This window comes from Centruroides vittatus, unplaced genomic scaffold, assembly GCF_030686945.1.
Source record: "Centruroides vittatus isolate TY-2023 unplaced genomic scaffold, ASM3068694v2 contig_749, whole genome shotgun sequence".
NCBI lineage: Eukaryota > Metazoa > Arthropoda > Arachnida > Scorpiones > Buthidae > Centruroides > Centruroides vittatus.
The window spans coordinates 541774-569233 of record NW_027122485.1 but is presented as its reverse complement, the minus strand read 5'-3'; the positions used below and the strand labels follow the sequence as shown (position 1 = coordinate 569233).

Sequence of the window (27460 nt, the reverse complement as noted above, 5' to 3'; positions counted from 1 at the left end):
TTAGTATTTATCTGAAATACAAAAACTCTAAAAATTAAATATATTATTTTTATTATATTGAGTGATTATTATTTTCATTAGCGCTTTAGATGAGATTATAATCAATATTAGGCATATCATCTACTATTAATGTGGATATGTAGGCATTTCTTTATATCTACTGAAAATGTTACGTGAAACGAGCCTAGGGACAATGAGCCAATGACGAAGATTTAGAATGAAAAACGAATTCTCTTGATTTCTCTTGAACTGCTTCTCTGAATAAATTCGTTTATTAGAGATAGATGGAAACAATTATCGGACAATTACAATTACAATTAGCAGACCTTTACTCCAAATTACAATTTTGACACAACGTGACCGGAAGATAACAAAAGTCACTTAATGTTCGGACATTCGAATTACAAGTCCTAATTTCTGTTAATGTTTGAAGTTATTCGGACGATATGTTTCTTGGCATATCCGTCTCATGGGAGTTGGAAATTGCCAAACTCGCAGGAACTGACACGGGAAGTAATCTCAGCAACGGGTAGACACACATAATAACCTTTCGCACACTTAACTCAAGATACGTTTTTGAATCACAGTCAGTGGCAATATCTTGAATATCAATGGAATTCTGTAGCTGCATAAGTTCACCACTGCATACTCCTTGCATGGCGGTTTTAAGAGATTGATTCCTCGACCGAGAATTCCGATTAACTTTGAACTTTCTTACTATCGAATTGTCCCCTCACACGTCTCCAGATGAAGATTGAGACACATTTCGGATCGTCGACAATGACAGTTTCGACCCCTCTGTTTGAGATACCCATGTTGTTTAAATCACGTTATGTTTATTAACAATGCTTATTATTTTTACACGTTCTTTTAGTCTTCTTTGATATACATTTTGTTCTCTATCAATAATTTTTAAGTTTGCATTATCTATTTCAGCGGTCTCCAAAGTGAGGATCGCGTATCCCAGCGGGTACGCGAAGTAATACTTGTGGGTACTCCAACTCTCCCTAATATAATAAAATACAGTGGGTGATCGGTTAACAAACAAATCGGATAACGAACACTTTCGCGAAAGATTTCTATGTTCGGACAACGAACACATGTTCGGATAACGAACAACTCACAGAACAAACACAAGAAGAAGCGACGTAAAATTACGAATACCGATTGATCTTCCCTTGTCTTCAAACAACAATTCGAAACTTTTTGCAGTGCAGGAGACGTCGACATCGACGCTCAACCCGGTATATACTGACCGGATAGTATTCCTCCGAACTTTGAAACTCTCCCTTGTAATTCCAGCCTTTTATTTTTCTGACAGAAACAATTCTTTTATAGTATTCGCAAGACTGTCGCGCGGGCACTCGTTAAGTTTTGCGTGAATTTTTCTTTTCGAAAGGTGAGAGTATAATAGAGTGGACCATACTGCTTAGAAACATCAGACATCTTCTGTGGGCACACTCTAATAGAGTGTGTCCACATGTGTGTAATAGATGTATGATGTTTCTGGGCAGTATGGCTTGAACAGGTCTACAGTAGGCCGCAGTTCAATCTTATCTAAGAAAGATACGGTATAATCAAGAAGACTCAATCAGCTAAAGGAGTAACAAAAATCACATCCGAGAAATAAAGAACATTGAAGAGCTCATAATAGAACCTGAAACGGATCTGACGACAGAAGAACGCCAAAAACTCTTGAATGAAAAACACCAAGAAACTCGACGAGATACGTTTTCTTTTGAAAAAGAGAATTAATGCCGTCATCTGCTATTAAAGATCTTTTGAGGAAGTGGGAGAATGTTAGAGCAATTGTCTTAGAATGGCATCCAAACCAGGTTGAGGTTAATAGGCTTGGGGATCTCTACGACGACAATGTTATTAATTACTTCCGAAAAATCCTGAAGAGAGAAGAGCAATCGACATTGGACAGATACTTTAACGCCCCACAAACGGAAAAAACGTGACTGATAAAAATGCAAGACTGTGTATATATGTATTTTTATTATTACATATAAATGAACGTACTAGGAAAGTATATATTTTTTATTTTTTTGAGTCTCCAGAACGAATTAATCAAATTCCCATAAAAACCTATGGTAAATCGATAATTGGTTAACGAACAAAGTCTTGTAACGTGTTCGTTAACTGATCACCCACTGTATAATATTATATATATATATATAGTATAGTCTGGAAATTAGTATAGTATAGTATAGTCTGGAAATTCTCTAATTAGTCTGGGAACAGGGGGATCCAATTCTTACATTCTGAGAAAACGGGTAAGGTTGACTATAACGTAATACTCTTAATCTTCGCTATCGCTACTTTTGCTCGAGCAACGCCGGGCCTACCTGCTAGTTATACTATATTATATTATAGGGGTACGCGATAAAAAAAAAAGTTTGGAGACCACTGGTCTATTTCACAACCTTCGGTATTATAATGTTGTACTATTGCTGAGTTTACAAAATAATATTTTATGGTTCGAAAATGTTATCTTAGTCTATCATCAAGTTTTCTCTCGGTTTCACAAGTATAAATCTTTTGGTTATAGGTGGATGTTGATTTATAAACTATTTTTGATCTTTAATAACTGAGCTGAATTTCCGATTTTGGAATTAAAGTTTCAATTTTATTATCAAATTTCGGTAATAACATTATATTATGATCTCTGTTCAATTCTTAAAATATTAAAAAAATCTGAAATGTATTGAAACGAGATATAGTCTTAATGTATACACTACGTTTCATAATATTTAGCCTATATTACGAAAAGTAGTGTATTTGGCCTAATTATATAAGTTCGATATTAGTTAAAATAAGAATGCCTTAAACAGTATAATTATTTTACTTTTACTTATAAATATAGATTATATCCCATTTTTTTTTTTTTTTTTTTTTACACAAGAAGGATTTCGATATTTTGATAAGAAAAGGTTTAGATATTACTACAGTTCAGATAAAATGCTAGACAGTATTTTGTTTTTCATATTGAAAAAAAAATAGCACTAAACTAAGAACAAACATTGTTTAATATCTCAGTTTTTGCACCAGACTTGAAGCAAACTAAACAAGAATTAACGAGCTTCACAATGTCTTTTAAATTTCAGTTATTACGGACTCTAAACAATGTATAATTGTTATCGATAGAACTTTCTAAAATTATTATTATTATTAACACATTATTTAAGATTCACAATCCTGAAGATTGTGATTTTTAAATAATGTTCTCACTACGCTTAAAATTTGTAAGATTATTGTTGATTAATTTATTATATTTATTATTATTTTATTGTTTTCTAATTGTCTTGAAAAAAATGTGTGTAAAGTTTAAAAATTTATTATTTAAATTAAGTATATTAAAGTGTTTATTTATTTGTACAATTAGGAAGGATTTTTTGTCGGTTAAATTACCCCAATAGAATTTTACCCAACACAAACAAGAAATATAATGTATTTTTTATAATACAATCTATTAAATTTTCTAATAATATAATTTCAATAAAATCACTATATTTATATAATTATACACGTACGTAATATATGTGAATTATTAAATTAAAAATAGTTATTATTTACATGATTCTTTTTAGTTTACTTTATTCTATATATGAATTTAAGATACTTATCTTAAATTCAATATACAGTATAAAAAGTATCGAGAAAAACCGCTTTAATTATTGAAAGACAAAGCTGTTTGAAATATCTACCCGAAAGTCAGTCTTAATAATATAGAGAAAAAATCTTTTAACTATTTGATGAAAATATATTAAATATTTCAAATTCTTCAGTGACCAAGAAAGTTAACAGTCAACATCTCAAATAAATATTTTTCAGGAGATTCTTTTCAATCTAAATATAAAATTATTATACTTTAAACTAGATTTTCTCATCATAAAAACGTTCACAAAATATTTTTTTAAGTGTTTCGTAATCTTAACTTTTCATTAATAATACGTAAACAAACCCTAGAAGATAATACAAAAATGATTCTAAATATCTATATTTTGCTCTAAAACGTTCCAATTTTATATGAGGGTTATTAAAATAACTTTCATTTTTACAAAAAATTTAAATAAATTATTAAAATTTCCAAAATATATGAAGTTTCAAAATCATCTTTCAAATTGTTTAATAGTAAATATCACTATTTCTTAAGCTCATTTTCCATCCATATCTAATTAACCTACTAGAAATAAACTGAAAAAAAAAATGTGCTGTATCTAATTTTCCTTGTTGTCTGCATTGTGAAACACTAAAACATTTTTAACTTCGACAAACGATTATTATTAACCTTCAACGTTTTCCTTCATAATTAAAACTAGTTATTTTTATGTAAATTATACGTGTCGTGAGTAATATTTTAAATATTGAAGTTTTTTAAAAGATATATTTTTATTAATTTAATAATACAATTATGTTTATTATAATAATATCATTAAAAAATGAATTTAAGAGTTTTTAAAAATTCAAATTCGGATTATTATTATCTTTTTTAATTGAAAATCGCATGTTTTTCTTTCTGTTAAAATACTGAAAGTAAGAAAGGGAGTTGGAGAAACACCTTTTTTCTTTTCTTTTGTCGCTTTTTAATTAATTTATTATTATTATTATTATTTTAATAGATACAAGACTTCATACATTTTATTAACTTTCTATAAACAGTATGATTTCATGGACACTATATAAGATCCATTCTTTTCCTTCACTTATAAAGTATCTTTTGTAGTAAGTAAATAAAAAAGTCATTTATCATCAAAATAATTGCATAATAGAGCATTTATATATAGCGAATTTCAGCATATATTATTATTTTTACTTTTCCGACTGTTATATATAACAGAGGGAAAGCATGGCAAGCAGTCAAAAAATGACTCCCCAAGATTTTTACATTTTTGGACTTAAGACACCTTAAAACGTCAAGATATGCAAAAAAATTCGGGGGTAATTTCTGTGTGTATGGATCTTTGTATATGTTTAGAAGGCACGATTTTGATTACCCTGTTTGAAGCTTAACTCCTGTGCTTTTTATCAAAAATTTCCAAAATTTTGCACGAGTTTCTTTATTAGGAGGATTGATAGTACTGTATTAAATTTTGGTGGCTATAGATTGGGGCAGATAATGAGAGTCGTGTGTATCTCTAGTAGGGTCGAACTTAATGACGATTTTAATCGTTATTAGCACCTTTTTTTATAAAACTTATCTAAAAACATTAAGCTTTTTGCAATTTTGTAATAGTTAAATATATAAAAATATTTTAAATAAAATATGATAACAGATGGCGCCGGGAAAGTTGAGCAACTCGTTGCTGATTTATTTTATAATTCAATAAGAACACCAAGCAATATGTAATGATTCTAGAAACAAACAGTTAATGAAATAATACTTTAAAACCGAAATCCATTGAATCGACAGAGATTTTTTCTTTCAATATTAATTCTTTAAGCGTCTTTATTGGCTAAAATTTTAGGAAACTTATTTCGATACCATTTATTACATTTATTGTTGTTAAAATACAAAAAGTAAACAAATCTTTACATTTCAAAAGTTATGGTTTTAAGGATTTATACACATTGATATTTAAGTATTACTGTACTTAACTCAGTAGTATACACTACTCAGTTCAGCATTTTAATGAATATCTGTAAAAATTGTAGAATATCAAATGATTAGCCTAATAAAATAATACAAAATACAATAAAAGAACATAATGGCAAAGAGTGAGAAAATTAAAATGCATATTAAATAAAATACGAAAATTTCCGAAAAACGTAGCAAAATAAATCTCTTATGCAATAACTTGCCATATAGATAAAATGTTATTTTTACTGTTTTATTTAGGGCAAAATATAGTAATTTCATTAGAATTTTAAAAGAAATTCTTTAAAAAATATTATCAATTATGTTATCCGTTAATCGAGACAATCATCTTTATTAATTAATTCATATATGGTGTTTTGTAATTTCTTAGGACACGTTGAAAATATTATTGTACTGAAAGTGGTTTCAATACAATAATATTTTTAATGTGAACTTTTTATTCAAATTAATTAAAAAGTATTGTAAAAGTTATTAGTAATTCATTATCTTTCAGATATAACATGAATATCAAATAGTATTTCTGAAACTGTTAATATTCATATCACGCCACTGAACTTAATGTTTTCCCTTGAAATTGTTAATGCTTATGTCATGTCATTTAATTTAATTTTTACTTTTGAAAACTTTAGTATTTATGTTATATAAGTCATGAATATTAATTCGCATTATAAAAATGTTCAGAGTTTTACTTATTTATTCAAAACATGGTGAGATTTTTAGCAATTAGCATTCGATAAAAAAGCTATAAAAAGTTTTAAGAATATTTTTTGTAATCCTACCCCGAATAATTTTTATTTTCTTTAATATTCAGACATTTTTTATAATTTGAAGTCGTTAACAGACATCAGACTGCGGATTTCTTATTTAACTTTATCTTGAAATGGTCTGAAACAAGCGTACTTTAATTTAATAATTAGAAGAATCGTTTAAACGAAAAATAAAGGTTATTCCAAAAAGCAAATTCTGAAATGCTGTTTAAAACGTCAAGATTAGCTTGTAGCTTATTCGATACATTTTTGGTGACTGCAAGTTAATATACTTCATTTCTTCATATTCAAAAAGCATAATTTATAAAATTAAATGATGGTTGTTAAAATTAACAATTTTAAACATTGCCAATTAAGTTTACTTTGAAGAATTTGTTTAGGTAAGAAATTAGAAGTTCCTAAAACTAGTAATACAGGAAAAGTCATAATAAGCATGTTCGTCTGTTTTTTTATTTTTTGATGTTTTCACTTTGTATGTACACTCTCTGTATGTACCTTTGTACACACTCTGTATGTACCTCTGTACACACTCTGTATGTACCTCTGTACACACTCTGCATGTACCTCTGTACACACTCTGTATGTACCTGCCTATTGTGGGTTTGGTCCACAACAGGATCACGATTGACCCACAAATAAATCATTAATAATTGATTTTGGGAAAACACTTAAAACTGGAATAATTATTTATAAATTCAAAATACGTGTTAATAAAATTATAGCATAAGTGAACAATATCCATTCACACACCCGATTCAATTCAGGATCGGGGTGTGTGATATATTTACTTTTCCTGTCTTGCGTTATTTTTCTTTTTAAAATGTTGAAAACTGTATTATAAATCAAAACATTCAATTTAAATGTTTAGTATATTTATAGTGAGTAAACTATTATAAAATGAATTATCTTATATTGAATAATGATAAACCTTGACCATCTCGATCATTCTACTGTCATCAACAGACTGAAAACAACACATTATTAAACTTTTATATCTATTTATTTAAGTTCTTAATAGCTTTCACATTCAAATTTCAGAAATAACAATTCAAACTTTCCTAAAATTAATTTAAAACTTGTGATTTAAAAGTAATTGAAACTAATCTAAAATATCTGTTAATTAATACATTAGGTAATTAATACAACTTTTAAAATATAATTTTAAATATTGAAAATTAAAATTTGTTTTTTATTTCTGTCTTAGAATTAAAGCTTTTTAATTGATAAGCTGTATAATAAATCATTTATTATTTGTCAATTGGTTATAATCAAAGACGTGTAATTACCCAAATTATAAAGTCAAAATCTAATAATAATTACAAACAATACACAGTATTTCTGTACATACAAAATCACGCCCTTATATGTGAGCATTTAGGCTATTCATAGTGAACAAATTATTATAAAATGAATTATACTCGGATATAAGAGCAGACTATAGGTAAATGTACTGTACTATATTTCTTAAAGTAACTATTAAAAAATTAACTATTTTAAATAAAATCTTTTATAATATCGGAAGCAGTTATTAGACTGAAATTTGAAAAAATTGTAGACCTATAAACCCACTGTCGTCCGTCTGTCTTTCCAGAATATCAAGATCGAAGTTAGATAGATGAAAGTCGAGACTAGATTTGGAAGCCGTAGGATTAGGGGGTCCCGATTAGTTATATACGAACTTCCGAGGCAAAACGAAAGTCATGTTATTTTAATTCAAATATTTTCGCTGAAAGGTGTTAGATATATGACCAATTATTTATTGTGCCGATATCACAATAAATAATTGCTCGTTTATTTTGGGTTTTTATTTTTAATAATGACTATTTGTGGTTATCACAGAAATGTCACTTATAGTTACTATATCATTACATTTACATTTAATTACATTAACACAACAATGCAATGCGAGAGCAAGCTGACACATATAAGAGCATGCTCTCATAAGCGAAGAAAAACAAGCGAGTTGCACATTTAATTTTAGCGGAAATACGGTATTTTTTCTGAACATTTAAGTGCACTTGTATTACAATAAAATGCCAAAATTGAATTTACTTTAAAAAGTTGCAAATGGGTAGGAAATTAAAAAATTTTTGTTTTATGTAAATGCTTAAAACAAATTTTGTAATTTCATAATTCCATCTATCACACCACAAGGATAAAAAATCAAAATCAATCTTTTATAAGCTTTTTCCTGTATATGTAAAATTATTTAAGACTCTAGACTAGTGCCAGAAAGCAGATCCCAGTTTTTTTATTTTTTTTATTTACGAATTTTAATTTAAGATAATTTATTCTTGTTAAGATTTGCTTTTAACAGAAACATAATGCATGCGTTAACTAATACATTACTTTAGTAAAATACCCTGTTCAAGAAACGAAAATTTCCTGTTTGTTTTATTTATATCTTTTAATTGCAAAATAAATAGACTGTTGTGCAACAGTCTCAAACGTGCGTTTAATACAAATCATAGATAAGGCAAATTAGATTTGTCCGAAAATTCTTTTAATGTAATAAAACAATATCCTTCAATTTATATATAAAAAATGATTATGAGGAAATGCATTATCAATATATAATACTTAAAGATTGTATTGTTTTTCAGTATCTTGTTTAAATAATTGTTAGTGCAGCATTAGTATTTTCACTCACTCAAATAAGAGAATTCAATTCGGTAAGATTTTCTCTCTGTTTTTATATTTTATTCTTATACTTTATTATATATAATGATTAAATGGGATTGTGCGAATTAAAATATGTAAACATTTGCTTTACTGTTTATGTAATGTTACATACAAAACCCATTTTTAGTTAGAACGCGTTTTAACTAGTTTATACTGGATGTCTTTGTTAAAACCCGTTTTGTTTAGTTAAAACTATTTTTAACTCAAATTCATTTTTGACTAGCAGTAAATTCTAGTTTTAACTAGACAAAATCGGGTTAGCAGTAAATTAACTAGACAAAACGGGTTTTGTCTAGTTAATTTACTGCTGTACATGTTTTGATTTTAGATAAAACTAGTTTTAACTTTTAACATTAGTTAAAACTAATTTTAGCTACATAAATATGTTTGGGGGAAATAAATAAAGTTATGTATAGTGATTCGAAGGAAGACGCCTAACATTATGCTGATAAAGGAAATTATAGCGATAATTTGGGTTTTGGAGGCCTCTAACGAAAATATTATATTCTTGAGCATGTTTTTCAAATAAAACTTTGGAGTATATGAAAAATAATTGTATATTGTGTTTGCAATGACGACTTTTTTACTGTCTGGCATTTTAGGCATCTCACCCTAAGTATCCGGGTGAGATGCCAAATGCCATAACAAATATAATTGCATAAAATTAGTTTTCGAATATCTTAACCAAATTTAATTTATTGCATATGTAGTACAAAGTACTTCATAGTAAGTATAACAGCACAGTATAAGTATTGTTAAGTTTCCGCCCGTTCTAACGTGCTCTATAGCTAGCTGAAAGCTTTTTCAGTGCATAAACGTTTTTGAGAAGTCTTTATATAATTTCTATGCATATCCTGCAATAAAACGAGAAAACAAAAATTTATTAAAAATAGGCATATTGGAATTCAATCAACAAAAAATAGGCATGTTACCCCAAGAAAAATGTGACATCTTTCCCATTAGACGGGGTAAGCTGCCTAGTGGAGTCATGTGTTCCAGCATATCCGATCGGGATCGGCGGTAGCTCACAATGGAAACTTTAAAACTTTAACTGCAACACACATTAATTGTTTTTCGCAATTTTTAATAAATTCTATTTTAACTTTCAGTTTTGAAATGATTCTAGAAACATTTCGCAACAAAAACTTAGTTTTTATTTTGTTTTTATTCTTCTCAGATGTAGAAAATGAGGTAACGGTAGCAAACTACAGCTTTCCGCACTTAATATTGGCCCAACGATTCATCATACAAACATGACAATATCTGACGTCACCGTTTGAAAATATCAAAAAGTAGGCATCTTTCCTCGCTTACCATCTTACCCCGAATCACTCTATATGTTGCAGTAAAAACCAGTTTTTAGTTAGGATGCGTTTTAACTAGTTTATACCGGATGTCTTTGTTAAAACCCGTTTTGTCTAGTTAAAACTAGAGTTTACTGCTAGTCAAAAATGAATTTGAGTTAAAATTAGTTTTAACTAGACAAAACGGATTTTAACAAAGACATTCAGTATAAACTAGTTTCAACTAGTTAAAACGCGTTCTTACTAAAAACGGGTTTTGACTGTAACATATATATATAGTATATACTTATGAGAAGAATGTAGGCTAGTCATTAACGATTGATAGGAATATAATATTTTCACTGTAAATTATATGTGACATTACATACAGATTTTTTACTCTAGACTCTAGAGTCTACATCAGTGGTTCTCAAATCATTTTTAAAGATCATTCTCCAAACGACTTCTTTAAATCAGTGTTTTTTGTAATTACTCTCTAACAAAATATAAATTTATATTTATCGTTTTTATTATTACTGTTTATTCAAAACTATTTATTTAGTTATTTTATATAAATATATATCATTATATTTTACCTGATTGTGATAAAATCTCAATTTTTTTAAAAAATTTAAAACTAATTTTCTCCCTCCCTGAAAACTATTTTCTCTCTCGTTGAGAAATACTGCCTTAGAATCATGTGAAATTATATACTTACTTAATAAATTGGACGTAAAAACATACATTTTACCTAAATATATAATAACTCTAACATATATTTCGAAAAAGTTGAAAGGTTGAAAGGTTTAAAATATGTTTATAATAACATAAATACTGGTTTGTAAATAAATTATTTTGAAAATTTTATATTCCAAATAAAGCTATCTGAAAAAATATGCACGAAATTTTCTAATACAATCAGAATTTCGATTCTACTTTAATATCCAAATTACTAAATATATTCTATAATGATAGCGTAGAACCACATTGCATCTTATTATATGTTGTGTTGTCATCAAGTTAAAGTTGTAATTTTAAACTAATTATTAAATATTTTAAAATATAAAAGAACAAGATTAATCATATCTATTATGCCCATTAACACTTAAACTTTATAATAGGTAGAATTTTCAAATAGATTAAAGTGAGCATGATATACAATATACAGTATAATGCTCTTTTTGCCCTGTAGACAACAATATATCTTTTTCCAAACCCAAGTTGGGTTCGGCCAAGCCCCAAATGTCTGATCGATGATGAACAAGGCCCCATATATCCGACCCAAGAAAAGTTTCGGGTCGGATTTGATCAATGGTCCCCCTGGGTAGTAGCTTGATTTTAATCTCTTTGGCCATCCGGATAGACGTTATGTAATTAATACTACGTAAATACATGAACATACTATTGTTCTTTTAACCTTGTGGATAAATATTGTAATACTCCAGACTAAAGAAAAGTTTAAAATATTTTATTATGGATTATATTTTCTTGTACAAAATATATTTTGCACATTATAAATTTATAATTCATAAAATAAATTAATTACTGAATTTTTATTCAATAATTTTACTAGAAAATCTAAAAATACTTTTATATTGTAGATTATATAATATTGATATGTTGTAAAAAATTTTTGATTTATTATATAATAAAAATAGTAAAGGACTCACAAAACGTTTTTGAAAATTCCATAAATAGCGCCAGGAAAATCCTACAAAACTTAGTATGGCCACATTTCCATCAGTTGATTGGGATGCAATTTGAAAAATTGTAGGCCTATATCAGTGTTTTTCAACCTTTTCATTGAGTGGCACCCCTGATTGAAAAATAAAAAATCGTGGCACCCTTGACCGGCGGCGGATCTAGAATCTGAATAAGGGGGGCTAATGGGGAGAAGATGAAACTTTTTGCGAAAACGAATATTATGCGCAACGCTGGGGTGGGGTCCGGGGAAGGGACTCTCTTCCCGGAAAAAAAATTTTAAAAATTGACAGTTTGAAGTAGCATTTTAATGCAAAAGTAGTGTTTCTACGTGTTCAAAATCAAAATTTAAGTCCATTGAATTTTGTCGAAATACTGACAATGAGTTATCTTGAACTACACTTAAGTAAATTTTCAAAAAAATGCCTAAAGGTCCTAAACTTTGCGACACCCCAATCGTGGCGCCGTGGCACCCTAAGGTGCCACGGCACCCCGGTTGAAAAACACTGGCCTATATATTCCCACTGTCATTTGTCGGCTGTCTTTCCTTAATCTCTAAAACGGAGTTAGATAGATGAAATCCGAGACCAAATGTGGAGACCGTAGGGGCAGGAGACTATGATTATTATACACTATATAGTATACACAAACTTCCAATGAAAACCGGAAGTTACGTTATTTCAATTCAAAACTTTTCCCCTGAAAGCAGTTAATAGATGACCGGCACGACTCTATTGTTAAAGGAAAAATATGATGTACTGTACAGGGGCAAGCCACTATTAATTTGAGGTAGAGAGCATATATTTCAAAATAAATAAATTAAAATTATGATTAAAAATCGCAGCCCAGCATTGTGACGTTGTCACAATAAATAATTGTTCGTTTATTTTATAATATTGTGATAAATTATTTGCCAGTTCGGAAAATCACTAACATTTTTTCCGTTTTATTATTATTTTTTTAAAATTTACTTAATTAATCGTGTAGTCTTCGGAGTGGTATGAAGATGTGGATTTACGTTAGCTAAATTAAAAGAAATAAATATTTACGAATTTCTTCAACAAGAATATAGTCTATCATTGTTTTTCAAAATGAACACATAACTCTTATTGATTATTATTTATAACAAAATACCCTATTTCTATCAAAATAATTTGATATCAAAACATTATTTACAGTTTTGTAGAACTAACAGCACTTTTATTTCATTTTCCTATTTTAGACATTGAATAATAAATACTTTTTACAGATTGTTATGCATAATAGCATTGTATAAACGAAATATTATAGACGTTTGACATTTCTAATATCGTTACGCGTAGATTTTTTACTAATCTCCATTCAATAAGAAACTGATACGATAATTTCGCAATTGAAAGTTTGATAAGTATTGTAAAAATAAGATTTAATTTATTTTGTGGTTTTTCTGTAACTCTTAACACAGTTGTGTTATTTATACGCATTATAATCTATTAAGATCACACATCTGCCTATTATTTCTAGTTTTATCCGTTATTAAAATATAATTTCATTTTTGATGCTTATTGTAGAAATGAAATTTTCCAACTTTTTATTCATAACAAAGAATTTCTTGTTTGTTTTGTTTTAGCAACTGTTAAAACTAGAAAGAAAAACATTTACATTTACATAACACAGCCTACACCAATCGGGAGAACTATCGTCTTCCTCCATTTATTATTTTCTGTAATAATGTACTTTTAAAAATAATTCTATTGTTTTATTTAGTCAGAATAATAATCACGTTTCAATCGTTTTAATTCTGTCAGACAAAAACTTCTTTGAAGATAATTTATTTGCTGCTAAAAATGTTTGTGTTTAAAATTTACAACAGCTTATCAGTTTGCCATTATCATATTTTTCCTGGTAACCTGTAATTAAATTGATAAAATTTTAACATTGAATGTTCTGAACTTATTATTCTTGTATTTATCTGATTGCAGAATCGATTGTAAAAAAATATTGTTATGTTTGTTCTTATGCAGAATAATAATAGAGAAACAGACAAAGAATGTATACTGGTACGATGCCAAGTTTGAAAATTTAATAGAATACAATTAAAAAGAAAATACATGCATTTTTCATCTCGTAGTCGCAATGTTTTAGTATTATATTGGAATGTATACGTTAATTCATTCAGTGTAATTTTGAATAGAAAAAAATAATATCAAACAGTAACATTTCATAGTCAATTTTGCAATCAAATATATATGAGAATAACAATTTAAAAATATTCAGTGTCATAATTTTATTAATTTAATTAAAATAAACTCAGCTGATAGATCAGGCTGCTAATATGGACCAGCTATATTCCTCTGTACTGATTCACTCGACATCTTTTGGAAAGTGCGTGACACGTACTTGCATCCCCATGTCCCTGTATGATGAAAATGACCAACTCAATGGGAATGTGGATGACAGGCTCGGACGTTTTTCGTATTATTCAATTCTTGTTTGGCCGTTGATACTGCAGCCAGTGTAACCCTGAATGAATAAGTTGCCAAATATCGTAATTTTTTCGTAGTTTGCTGTGTTGTTGGGCTGCAATTTGAAAAAAAAAAATGTAGATCTATATTTCCACTATAATACTCTAATAAAGAAAGAAGGGCTGCCTGCTTTTGCAAACTTAGCCCACTAGGAAGAAAAAGGGGTGAAGAAAAAATTGAAGAAAAGGTTCTGAAGGGAGAAGTATAAAGGAAGAGGGGGAAAAGTAAAGGTGAAAAAAGTTCTTAGAACCTCAGAGCGCGGCATCGGAAATTATTAATAACCAAAATTACAACGGTTGATAAAACCGTTATACAATATTATCAATTACAAGAAATGGTCCGGTTACAATAGTATGCAAAACCCATCACTTATGGGTAGGTAGATAATAACCTTGATCACTGCAAGGTTACAATAATATTAAAAACTAATTACGATTTTAATACGCAGAGAATGTAAATATTAGCTTACTATGTTATAATAATACTGACTACAACTTCTATTCGCGGAGAAGGTAAGTGATTTAAGTTATTTACAAGTTCCCTTACAATTGATAAATTAACATGCCGTACATATATAACTGACATGAGGATGAATATGCCTTTCTAATAAATGTTGATTAATGTTTTTAACAGGTTCACTGGCATATGACACGTTAACATATCGAACATTGCCGACATTAGACTGAATTTGCCAAACCATTTACAGTATAATACATAGAATAACGTTTGTAAATAATAAAAATTAAAAAAAAAAAAAAAAACATAATAATGGTACGTGAGGTCCCGATACACATTAATGGAAATACTTTTTTTAAAATCTATAATCTAAAACTAAACTAATACTAGACAACTAAACTATGTACAGAAGAATTCTACACGGCCGATCAATCGCTGATAACGTCATTTTTCCGTTGTTTCATTGTCTTCCTGGTCATCTTGTCTGTTCTCGTTTTCATTCTCAAAAATTTTTTCTTTCCTGTAGAAGTCTGGCTGAATAGTCCTGGTGCTTTCAATAGACCTTTCAAAACACTTCCAGAGATTTTTCTTATCAAAAATGTTTTGTAGTGTCGGTGGCCAATTAAGTCCTTCTTGAATGCATTCCCTATAGAATGGAATGCGTTGATCTTCATATCGTTCACAGTGAATATAAAATGTATGGCATCTCCTACAGTATTATTGTCATACTGACATTTATTAGTGTTTCTCTTCTTAAAGCGATAGAGGTAGGCCATAAAATTACCGTGCCCCGTTAAACATTGGGTGGTTTCGGATATAGGTTCGTTGTAATTAGCCTTGATGCGTTTAGTAATAGAGGGAATAAACTGGTCTCCCCGTTGTAGAATTATTCCAATCTTCCTGCCATTCAATTAGCGCCCATTCGTGTTGATTTTGGTAACCTGGTATACGTATCCTGTGTCTTGAGAGTACCAGCCGTTTTGGTCAAAGAATCAGCCAGTTCGTTTTCTTTATGTCCTTTATGAGCTGGTATCCAACTGAATTGGATATTGCGGATAGTACTGAAATATTGTGCTACTTCATAATTTCTTTGCCCAGTAGCGTGATGTTTTTAGTTTTTGCAAAGACATGAAGAACCACCTTGATTGTACCCCTCATTTAAGAAATTTAGTGAGTAACCGTATTGTTAATTTTACATGTTGTAACTTTAAATTAAAAAAGAAAAAAAGCTAATTTATAATGTTGATAAAGAGAATATATTTATGTTCATACATGTAAAAATCAATACATTTACAATACAAATATAAAAACAAATATAAAAATTATAATAAAAATAAAATTGCACAAAAAAAAAACTAACTAGAAAGTATTTAATTTCGTATTAAAGGAGTTCAGTGTGAGCCTTGTCCTTGTTTTTTCTCATATAATTTTTTTTATGTCAGGTTCGACTGATGCGAGGTATAATCTTAAATCTGGAACTACCTTCAGCTTATTACGATACTCATTTTTAATATTTAGATAGGAAGAAAAAGCTCTTTCCACAAACACAGTACTTGTAAATGGCAACAAAAACTGAAGTGCTTTATCAGAAAGTAGCTAAAATTCTTTGTTAATGTCTGCTCAAAAGTTAAAAAGACATTTTGATTTAAATTGACATTTTAAAATCGAATCGGTTGAAATTTTGATCAAATTCTCTTTTTCCTTACTTGATAATTTAGCTACCTAAAAGTATTCCTGTTCAAATGGATTTAGAATCCAATAGTTTGTGTTGTATAAACAAGACAGTCTTGTCAATAAAAAATTAATAGAAATACTGAATAAATAATGAAAAAAATTACCGCTTGTAGAGAAAATCTGGAGAAACTAGACTATGTCCTTTTCCTTGCTAACAATAGCGAGGTTGAGGCCGAAGTTTTAAACGCTTAAACGTATACGTCGGAGGTTCAGCGCCGCTTTCCTGTAAGCCTAGAATTTTGAAAATGGCGTTTGGAATGTCGAGCATGATTCCACCGACTTTCCAAACACCAATGTCAAACTTATAGGCTGACAGGAAAGCGGCGCTGAACGTCTGACGTACACGTTTTCGCGTTTAAAACTTCGGCCTCAACCTCGCTAATAAAAAGTACTTTTTCAAACAACACGTGGGAATATTGTTGAGAGATAATAATAATAATAACGGTAACACACCCCACCATCAAAAGTCCGTAGCATAATCACTAATTACACATAATGGTATCCTCATTACTATTGACAGACTGTGCAACATTTATCGATCTGTTGCATTGTACAATCGGCAGCATAAGTTTTTATTTCTATTTTTGCATTTTGAAATGTATAATAAAGTTTGTTATTGTTGCAAGGAACATTTTTACCTAATAATTTTTTAATACTATTAATTTGTGATACATAATATATTATTTTTTCTGTCATAATAACTAACTTTTTTCTGTACCCCTAAACAACCCATCGCGTACCTTTAAGGATAAGGGTACCCCGGGTTGGGAACCGCTGCGCATTCTTGTTGATATTTATATGTTTTATTTGCGTGTAGATAAACCTATGGCCGACGTTATTATGAAACGTTATTATGTATCACTTGCCGAGGTACATAATAACGTTTTGCAATTCTCTACTATTTGTGCTAGTTCTGTTGACACCAGACAAACGTCTATCAAGCCTCTAATGTGTGGTGTGAAAAAAGTCGGATGGTCAGTCATATTAACCGAGACTAAACCAAACTCTTCCATCAAGTTAGTTACCAGCAGGCCCCTGTTATCCTCCTGTATATTAAACTAAACCGCCGATTTGGCATTTAAATCACCAGCAACAATCACATTTTCACTATCCACTTTTCTTAGTACCTTCTCAAAAACCATGTCAATTATATTTTATTCATTTATTAATAGCTTACCGTATGAACATACGTAGCCCATACATTGCAAGTTAGTTATTAAATTATTGTTTATACAATTACATTAAGAATAACTCTCTTTACTGTAGCAATAGCTTTTTTTATTTAATAATTTACAAGCATCTGTGATAGGATGTGATGTAAGTAGTGACATACAGTTATGTAATAGCAGATTTTGTTGTTTATTTGAAAAAGAGCAGTTTTTGGGTTTTGATTTCTTAATTATTTAATAAAGTTGTGATTTATTACAATTAAGTAAATCATAAAATGAAAATGTGAAATATGCAACAATTTGAAAAAAAGCTGCTATAGCTTTCCTTTTCTCAATATATAGGAAATTTCCATTCGAAATTGAATTTTAGAAATTTCAAATTTATTTTAACAAATTCCAGTTAAAAGCAATCTTTGCTACGAAAAGGTACATCAGAACAAGACCATGGTAGAAATATCTTCTACCATGCTGAGAAATAACTTAAGTGTTTTTTGATAGAGAGAATTAAAGGTCAAGGTGTAAGGTCTGCGGTGATTCACTCTTTCCTAATTCTGGTTTCCCATCTATATAATTAAAATAATTCTTATTAACAAAGAATGTAATAGTATATGAAAAAAATTATAGAAAATTATAGGAGGGTTGATTAATCAATAAGATCTCCATTTTTATAAATTTACTTTCAAAGAGTTCACGTGAAATACTGCGACCAATTTTAAGAAGTAGAAATAGCATTTATTTAAATTATAGATACTCAGTTTTTAATATAATTGTTATTCGTAATGATATATTTTCCCCATTTGTCCATTTTTTCCCATTCTCTGAATGAAGAAAAAAACTTTGGAATCCGATATCTCCTTGGATTTTGGAAACAATCAGAATTTCTGATGATGCCAGACAAAATAAGAATGATGAGATATCACATGTAACCTAATATAGTGCAATCTTGTACTATGATTTAATAAAAGACTGTTTTTTTCTGGTCTTACTCCGAGAATACGTCTTTTGAGTACTCGTAAGGTTTCATAATACTTTACTCAATTCATTGTTATTATCTTTCTTACACTAATTCTCTTTCCATCTGAAAACATCTTTAGCATGGACTTCTAGGCCATGTTAAAGATGTTTTCAGATAGAAAGAATTGTAATTTTCTTAATAGGCAAAGAATAGAGATGACGATACTATATCTTATTCTCTGGATCATAATTATAAGACTGAACACTCGTGGCTACAAAATGGTGGTGGGCACGTGATCTACTCCCAGTTTCATAGAACGCAGATCCAAGAGATTTCGTAAATTAGCACTCATATAAGCATAAGTTAATTATAAATTTTCATTTTAAAAATCTTATATACATATTTTCTCTATAGAAAGAAGAAATATTTTTCAATTTCGAATCCATTTTAAAATGAAAATTGACTGCATAAGAAGAATACATTCGTCGCTCTTTCGAAGATTAGGAAAACTGATTGGCTATCATCCGTATTATTTCATAATTTTGCCAGTTTTATTATCTGCATCACTTTCCGTATTCATTTTTAATTTACAAACCATAAAGAATGTCATTGAGTTGATAGTATCGGATAGAGGGAAAATATTTGATACACAGAAATTTATCGAGAAAACATTTCCTTTTAACACTTCCGTATTTCTCGATCAATTAAGATTCACAAAAATACCAAAATTTATCTTTGTAATGTTTACAAAAACAGACGGAGGAAGCATGTTAGACAAGAATGTTCTTTTGGAAATGAAAGTAGCTGATGAATTTATTAAAAATATTACTGTTAAAATTGACGGAAGAGAAATTGGATATTCGGAAGTTTGCGGTCGGGTTAATCAGAGATGCTTTGAAAATCCCCTTATTGAAACACTGTCGGAAATAGACAATATACTAACAAAGAAAAAAAAGCTAAAATATCCGATAGATATAGACCCGTTAACTTACTCCTATAAAATGTATAATTTGAATTTGGGTGGTGTAACTGTAGATCAGAATGATTTCGTTGAGAATGTAAAAGCTATGAGGCTGACATATTTTACTGACGAAAGTGACGAGAAAAAAGACAAATGGATCGAAAAATGGACAATGGAAGTATACAAAAATATTGAAAAATATCATTTTAAATACGTCAAATCTTATTCTAATAATTTATGGATGACAGAAAATCATACCTTCTTATTACTTGAAAATATAAAACCGATGATAGGAGCATTATTCGCATTTATTTCTATATTTGCTGTTATAACTTGCATGAGTAATAGTTGGACAAGAAGCAAACCTCTTCTAGGTGTTGCTAGTGTCGTGTCTGCAGGCTTGGCTATTGTTTCTTCTTTCGGATTGATGTCGGCTTTCGGTATTCAAAATACTATTTGGAATATCACCATTCCGTTTTTAGTTCTTGGTAAGTGCCCACTTTGGTATTACGGATAATATATGAAATTAAGTGAAATTATAAACTGTTTACTTTTATGTAGTAACCGAAATAGACGACGCTTTTGTATTGATTGCTTGTTGGAGAATCACTAACCCGAAACACAAAGTGTCTACCCGTATGGCGGAAACGTATTGTGAAGCAGGCGTTTCCATTACTTTAACATCGCTGACTAATCTCTGTTCGTATTGTATCGGAATGATGGCATCGTTTCCTTTAATAAGAATATTTTGTTACTATTCTGCTTCCTGCATATTTTTTACTTTTCTGTACCAAATTACGTTTTTCGGAGGATGCATGGCTTTAAGTGGCTGCAATGAAGAAAAAGAGCATCATGTTTTATCAGTTCGTAATTTAGGTAAGTCATAATTTTCTCATGTCAAAATACTAATTTTTAAGTACAAATTGAAACTAAAAACGAAATGATGTATTCTCACATTTTTTTTCGGTCATTAGAGACTATTGGCTATGGACTATATGAAAAGATCTGGTTAATATAAATATCTTTAAATCATTAATAAAACACATGAAATAGTTTGCACATTTATTCAACTTCTTTTACGTTTGTATTTATTATAATTATATATGTATATAAGGCGGACTTCTACTTTCGTACCTAATTGGTTGCTGAAATGTGTATGAAAGTTGAAACGTACGAAAGTAGAACAATGTTTAAAAACGAAAAAGGGATTTCTAAATATTTATTTTTATTGATTAGTATTTGGTGATTTCTTTATAAATTTGTCAAGAGGTAATTGAACTGTACTCTTTTTCTTTTCTTGATAAACAGTTCTGTAACGTGCTGTGTCTTTTTCTATTGCCCTTGGTACATGAGATATACACTCTCTATCATATGGAGGTTATGAGACCTTGATTTCTTTTTGGCCGTATCAACACTACTGTTTTCTTCGTTTTTAACTCATGTCTATGAATTAATAAGAACGAATTTTTTCACCAAAACAGAAATGTACATAAAGTAAATTGATATAAACTTTCAAATGTCTTTCATATGTATTCATATGAAAGCCATGTTGGCAAGAAGCGCCGATTAACTACATATCAACTTCTAATGCAAACCGGAAGTTACGTTATTTCAATTCAAAATTTTCTCCTGAAAGCAGTTAATAGAAGACCGGCACGACTCCAATGCTAACGGAAAAGTATTATGTACAGGACAAGACACTACAGTACTAAATTCATGAAAAGAGCATATATTTTGAATTAAATAAATTAAAAATTGCAGTCCAGCACTGTGATGTTGTCACAATAAATAATTGCTCGTTTGTTTTTACATCGTTAATTCTTTAATAATTTCGACAAATTTTATGATATTATACTATACAAGTAATTTATACACTAACATTTAAGGGTGAGTGCATAATATTAATTACATTGTAGCATTTATTTAATACTGCTCACAACTTTTTGTCTAAAAGTTTTCAGTCGTTTTAATATATTTAACTTTGTGGTCACGAGAATATTCTAATTGCCTTAACGTCTGTTCTTGATACATCCGAAAGTCAAACACATACGATCAACATGAACAATTATTTGAAATTGATTATGTATGCCAGACATATTTGCATGAATGTAATAAACGCAGCAGTAAATACAAATTTTATTAAATAAATGTAACTTCTCATTATCTCACTCATTTCTTTTATATTAATAATGTGATATTTTAAATTATATTTTCAGATAACTTCGAAGATGATTCTCAACAGCGTGAAAAGTTAAGAATAGATCCGATGCTGAGATTTTTCAGAGAGAAGTTAGGAAATATACTTTCTCATAACTTGGTCAAAATAATTGTCATTGTAACTTATTTAATAAATTTAACATTTGGAATATGGGGAGCGTTAACTATAAGACACGGTTTAAACTTTAAAAATATGTTTCCAGACGGATCTTTAATAACAGAAAGCAACGAAATTTATTTTAAATATTTTACTCGATATGTATATGCATATCAGATAATAATTAATAAGACTTTAGATTATTCAGATGTAAAAGTACAGAAATCCTTAGAACAACTTTCAGAAAAGCTTCAAATACGTCCGTATATGTCAGAATCAAAGTTCGTCGTTTCTTGGTTAAATTATTATAAAGAGTTCCAAAATCACCCGATAGCAAAATATTCATTAAGAGGGTACAATATGTCCGTGAAAAAAGACTTTTTAGAAGGACTTCACGACGTGTTTCTTAGGTTTAAAGCAGCGCAACAATTTTCTAGTGATATCGTGTTCAACCATAATGGATCCGATATTATATGTAGCAGATTTTTCATCCCTGTCAAAGATGCGGTAAACATAAAAACCGAACAATGGTTATTATATAGATTATGGAAGATAGCCGAAGAGTCAGAACTCCCTATTCTAATTCACTGTCCTGCATCGTCTGCTATCGAACAGGCAATTGTTATTGGAAGTATAGTTAATGATTTATTTTGGATCACCTCTCTTATAATAATTGTGCTTTTTTTATTGACCGTACCCAATATTATTTCGGCTTTTCTTGTAGCTATTTCAGTTGTTTCTACCATAGTGGAAACATTAGGATATATGACTATGTGGGGCATAAACTTGGATATTATATCTCTTATGAGTCTCGTATTATGTGTTGGATTCTGTGTTAATTATCCAGCACATATATCTTATGCATATGTTTCGTCACCACATAAAATTCCAAATGAAAAGATGAAAGACAGTCTTTATCGGATTGGCTACCCTGTATTTCAAGGATCTTTGTCTACTATTTTAGGAATATTGTTTATATATGAAGATATGTATATGCTTTTGTTATTTGTAAAAATTGTTTGTCTTATTGCTTTGGAAACTGCATTTCATGCATTATTATTTATTCCTATTATGCATTCCGTAATCTCTTCTATTTTTATGAAGATAAATTTCTCTGCTTCTGTTACAGAAGAAGTCGAGCTCATGCAAAAAAGAATTAAGACGATAAATATAAATGACTGAACTTTTGAATATTTTGATACAATTTTTTTAGTTAACGCTATTAAAAGAAAACTAAGTTTGCCATAGAATTTATTGTTTTAGAAATACTCTGAACCGTAAACTGAATAAACATGATAGACTTTAATTAATAAAGCTGTGTCATCAAGCTAATGGCAGTCCATTTCATTTGAAACGGATTATGTCATTGGCTGCATTAAAGTTTATTTATCGGACAAAGCGTTCAATATCTCATTAACAGTAGCCTAAATAATTTGCAAAGAGAATAAAATACTGAAATGAAAAAATAAATAAGAAACTTAGAAGTTAATTAAAATATTTAATTAGTATTAAAACAATTCTTTATATATAAAAGCACAAACCTATACTGTAATAAAAACATGTAAAATAAATACTGTATAACTTATATACAGAAAAATGCATAACTTTAATAATATTGCTGAATGCAATTTAAATAGAAATATATAATTAAAATATATTGTATATGATAACTTTTATAAGCACTATTATATTTTTGTTGCATTGATTTATTAGTAAAATAAAAGAATATTTTACTAATTTACTAATTTGTATTATAGTAAATTGGTTATGTATTATAAAAATTTTGAAACAGAAAAATTAACAACTTTCTATTATTTATACAATCGATAGCAAGTTTATTTGTGTCAAGTTGTACAAAGTTATAAAATACTATTTTAAAATGTTTCTATGTTAATTATAATGGAAATTCTTTTATATGGAGGTCTGAGTTTTATAAAAAAGAAATCCATTTGAAATCATTATTTTATTTTGTTTAATTAAGAATTATTAACTTTGAATTATCAATAGAAATTAATAGCAATTAAACATCAATTTTTATTTTTTAAAAATATAAACTGAAGAACGTTGATTGTTGTTTTAATTAAATTTTAAAAAATCTAAGTTTAAATAATTTTAAAAGCATTTCATTTATATTTCTCATAATTATTTTTATAAAGAAAATGTAAAATTTATTAATAAATGCATTATATTTAGTTTTGATTGTTTGATCTTTTGTTTTTTCGTAGAACTTATACGTTAGCGAGGTTGTGGCTGACGTTTTTAACACGAAAACTTGTATGTCGGACGCTCAGCGCCGCCTTCCAGTAAGTCTAGAAGTTTGACAATGGCGTTTGTAACGTCAGTAGAATCATGCTCGACGTTTCAAACGCCATTGTCAAACTTCTAAGCCAGCTGTGCTCAGCGGTGCTGGCATTGTACATTATACAGACTGAATAAAAGTATTGAGTATTGAGTATTGTCAAACTTCTAGACTTACAGGATTGCGGCGCTGAATGTCCGACTTACACGTTTTCGCGTTGAAAATGTCGGCTGCAACCTCGCTATTATAGTTTTGATGTTCATAAAACTTTTGCTATTGTTTCAATGTTATGAATATTTTAAATTATAAATGAATATAAATTATTGAGAATGATATGTGCTGTTGTACAGCATAATACATAATTTCATAAAACTGCAATTAAGTAATTAGAACAATTCTACATTATTGTCTGAAACAGGAATATTTAAAAAATAATTAGTTAAATTCTTCCTTATCAAGCATCATTTTATCAACTTAAATCAATAAAAATATTAAAGGATGACATGAATGCGACTATGATGAAAGAAATATTTAAAGACAATTAAAGCATTCAAATGCAACAAGAAACAAGTACGTGGAATATGTGAAATTTCGGCATTTATTTATTGAAATAAGTAAATAATGTCAACATAATATTTATCTTAATATTTTGAATATTATTTCTTATAATATATCTTCAACATTATTTAGTGATTGAAATTATTATTATTATTTAATAGTACAAGGGAAACCCTGTATGTACGGGCATATTACAACAGAACAAAAAAACATTACAATCATTAGTATCAATTCCAGTACAAAATATATTAAAGTACAGCGCATAACAATTAGTCCGTTAAAGGAATAATACAAAGTTAATATCAATAACAAACAAAAGCGACAATAATAATAGTTATATAGCCTAATAATAGTTTAAAAAAAAAGATGCACACAAAAATGTCAGCGAATAGTTGACGCGCACAAAAAATACTATAAAATAATATAGAAAAAAATTAAACAGCCACCTGAAAAAAATGAAATTACTAATTATAATACACCCAAAAGCGCCGACCATTAACGCTGCCAACTGAAAAGCACAAAATCGTCCTCGAATATACTGTACTATATTCACACCACCTGGTGGTTAAACTTCTGAAAAAAAAGGATCTTAATCTAAACAAATAAATTCCTTTAACCATTTATCTTAGAAATAAAACTATAAATACAATGATATTTATTATAATTGTATACAATAATTGTATATAATTGTAACAATTGCTTATATGATTGAACCGAAAAATAATCTTTACCAAAACACTTTTGTCTGACGGATGCCAGAGCCTTACATTCAGTTACTACGTGAAAAACATCAAAATTAACACGAGTGTCACAGAATTCACAATAATCCATACACGGAGCCATCATTTTTTAAAATACATTACATTGCTCATATAATACTGCTTGTATAATGCAAAATGGTCTTTCTGTATTCAAATACGTCACCAACCCCCATTATTAAAAACATCCAAATACCACTTACTCCAAATATATAATATTTGATGAAATCCATCTTTTTAAAGAGTATAAACGTTTAATAAAATTAATTTGTAAATTATCATCTCTTTCTCTCCAATCAAAACTCCAAATCTCGGACCCATATAAACAAATAACCGAACAAATAACTCAAATAATTTTAATTTATCTTTCCAGAATACCAATCTACCAGATACACAAGCCTTAATAATCTTATCTGTTCCAATATTCACACTTTACTGTGAATACACTTTAAATGCTTTAAGAAACGCCCATTAGACTAGAAAAATAAACCCAGATACTTATACTCATCAACTACTTCTATTTTACAATTTTGTAAAAACCAATTCTCATTTTTAGAATGTTTTCCTCCATTTCGGAATACCATTATTTTAGATTTATCAATATTAACAGAAAGTTTTAACTCCTGTAGTGTATTTCCCGAAAAGTCAATCATTCTCTGCAGACTTATAGGCGAGTCTGCCATAACAACCAAATCATCTGCGTATGTCAAGATTTTCACCTCCGTTCCCAAAAGATCAACACCCACTAATTCAGAATCACTAAATTTACATACAAGTAAATTTTGATATAAATTGAACAATATTGGGCTCAATACACAACCCTGTTTCACACATTTTAACGTAAAAAAGGTCAGACGAAGCGGGGCTCTTTTTGATATTGTAGAACCAATAAATTAATATGTTACTTGGGCAGTTTAAATTTACCCTCCTTACCAGACACACAAGCCTCTGTATTAGTATATAACTGACTCAAAAAATTTACAAATTTTTAGCTCAAACCAATCTTCAAAAGCTATCTCCACAAAAAGTCTATCTAAAGAATCGAATGCCGATATCAAGTCGACGAAAAAAGCGTAAAGTTTGCCTTGTTTCTTCTTTAAAGACTTTTGTATTAAAGCATGTAAAACAATAATATTGTCCAATGTCGAAAAACCAGACCGGAAACCAACCTGGAAATCCGAAAGTACTTCAAACTTATTCAACCAAGTTACCAATCGCTTACATAAAATTTTACAAAAAACTTTAGAAATTGTTATTGATTCAGTAACGAAATTGCTCTATAATTATCAGGCAAATCTCTAAGCCCCTTTTTAAATATAGCAATCACCTTACATATACGCCAGTCCAACGGGATCATTCCTGATTGATTAACATTATTAAACAAACCTACCATATATCCAATCAAGCATGGGAAATTCTTATATAGTTTTACCGGTATACCGTCAATACCTGGAGCAGTACAGTTTTTCATAATAATTAAAACCTTTTTGACTTCCTGTTCTGTTATCTCCTTATCCAACACATCATCCAACCAATTCACACACCAGTTATATATAGAAATATTCGGTAAATATTTTCTAGAATGAAATTTCCTTAAAAAATAAGCTACCCAATCAAGATCTGGAAGGGCTCTATATTTTCTTTTAACAAAAAAATTAATAAATCTTCAGAACTGTTTGCTGTCGCCAGCCGCCAAATTTCTAATAATCCTCTGTAA

General features: G+C 29.1%; 1 protein-coding gene across 1 annotated transcript; it reads left to right on the top strand.

The window, feature by feature from the left end:
- Positions 1-19391: 19391 nt before the first annotated feature.
- On the top strand, positions 19392-23310 carry LOC136981278 (patched domain-containing protein 3-like). Its single transcript, XM_067277581.1, has 3 exons — positions 19392-20302; positions 20376-20690; positions 22031-23310. Exons 1-3 carry the CDS (start codon positions 19594-19596, stop codon positions 23308-23310), a joined length of 2304 nt encoding a protein of 767 aa, XP_067133682.1. The 5' UTR covers positions 19392-19593.
- The last annotated feature ends 4150 nt before the right edge of the window (positions 23311-27460 follow it).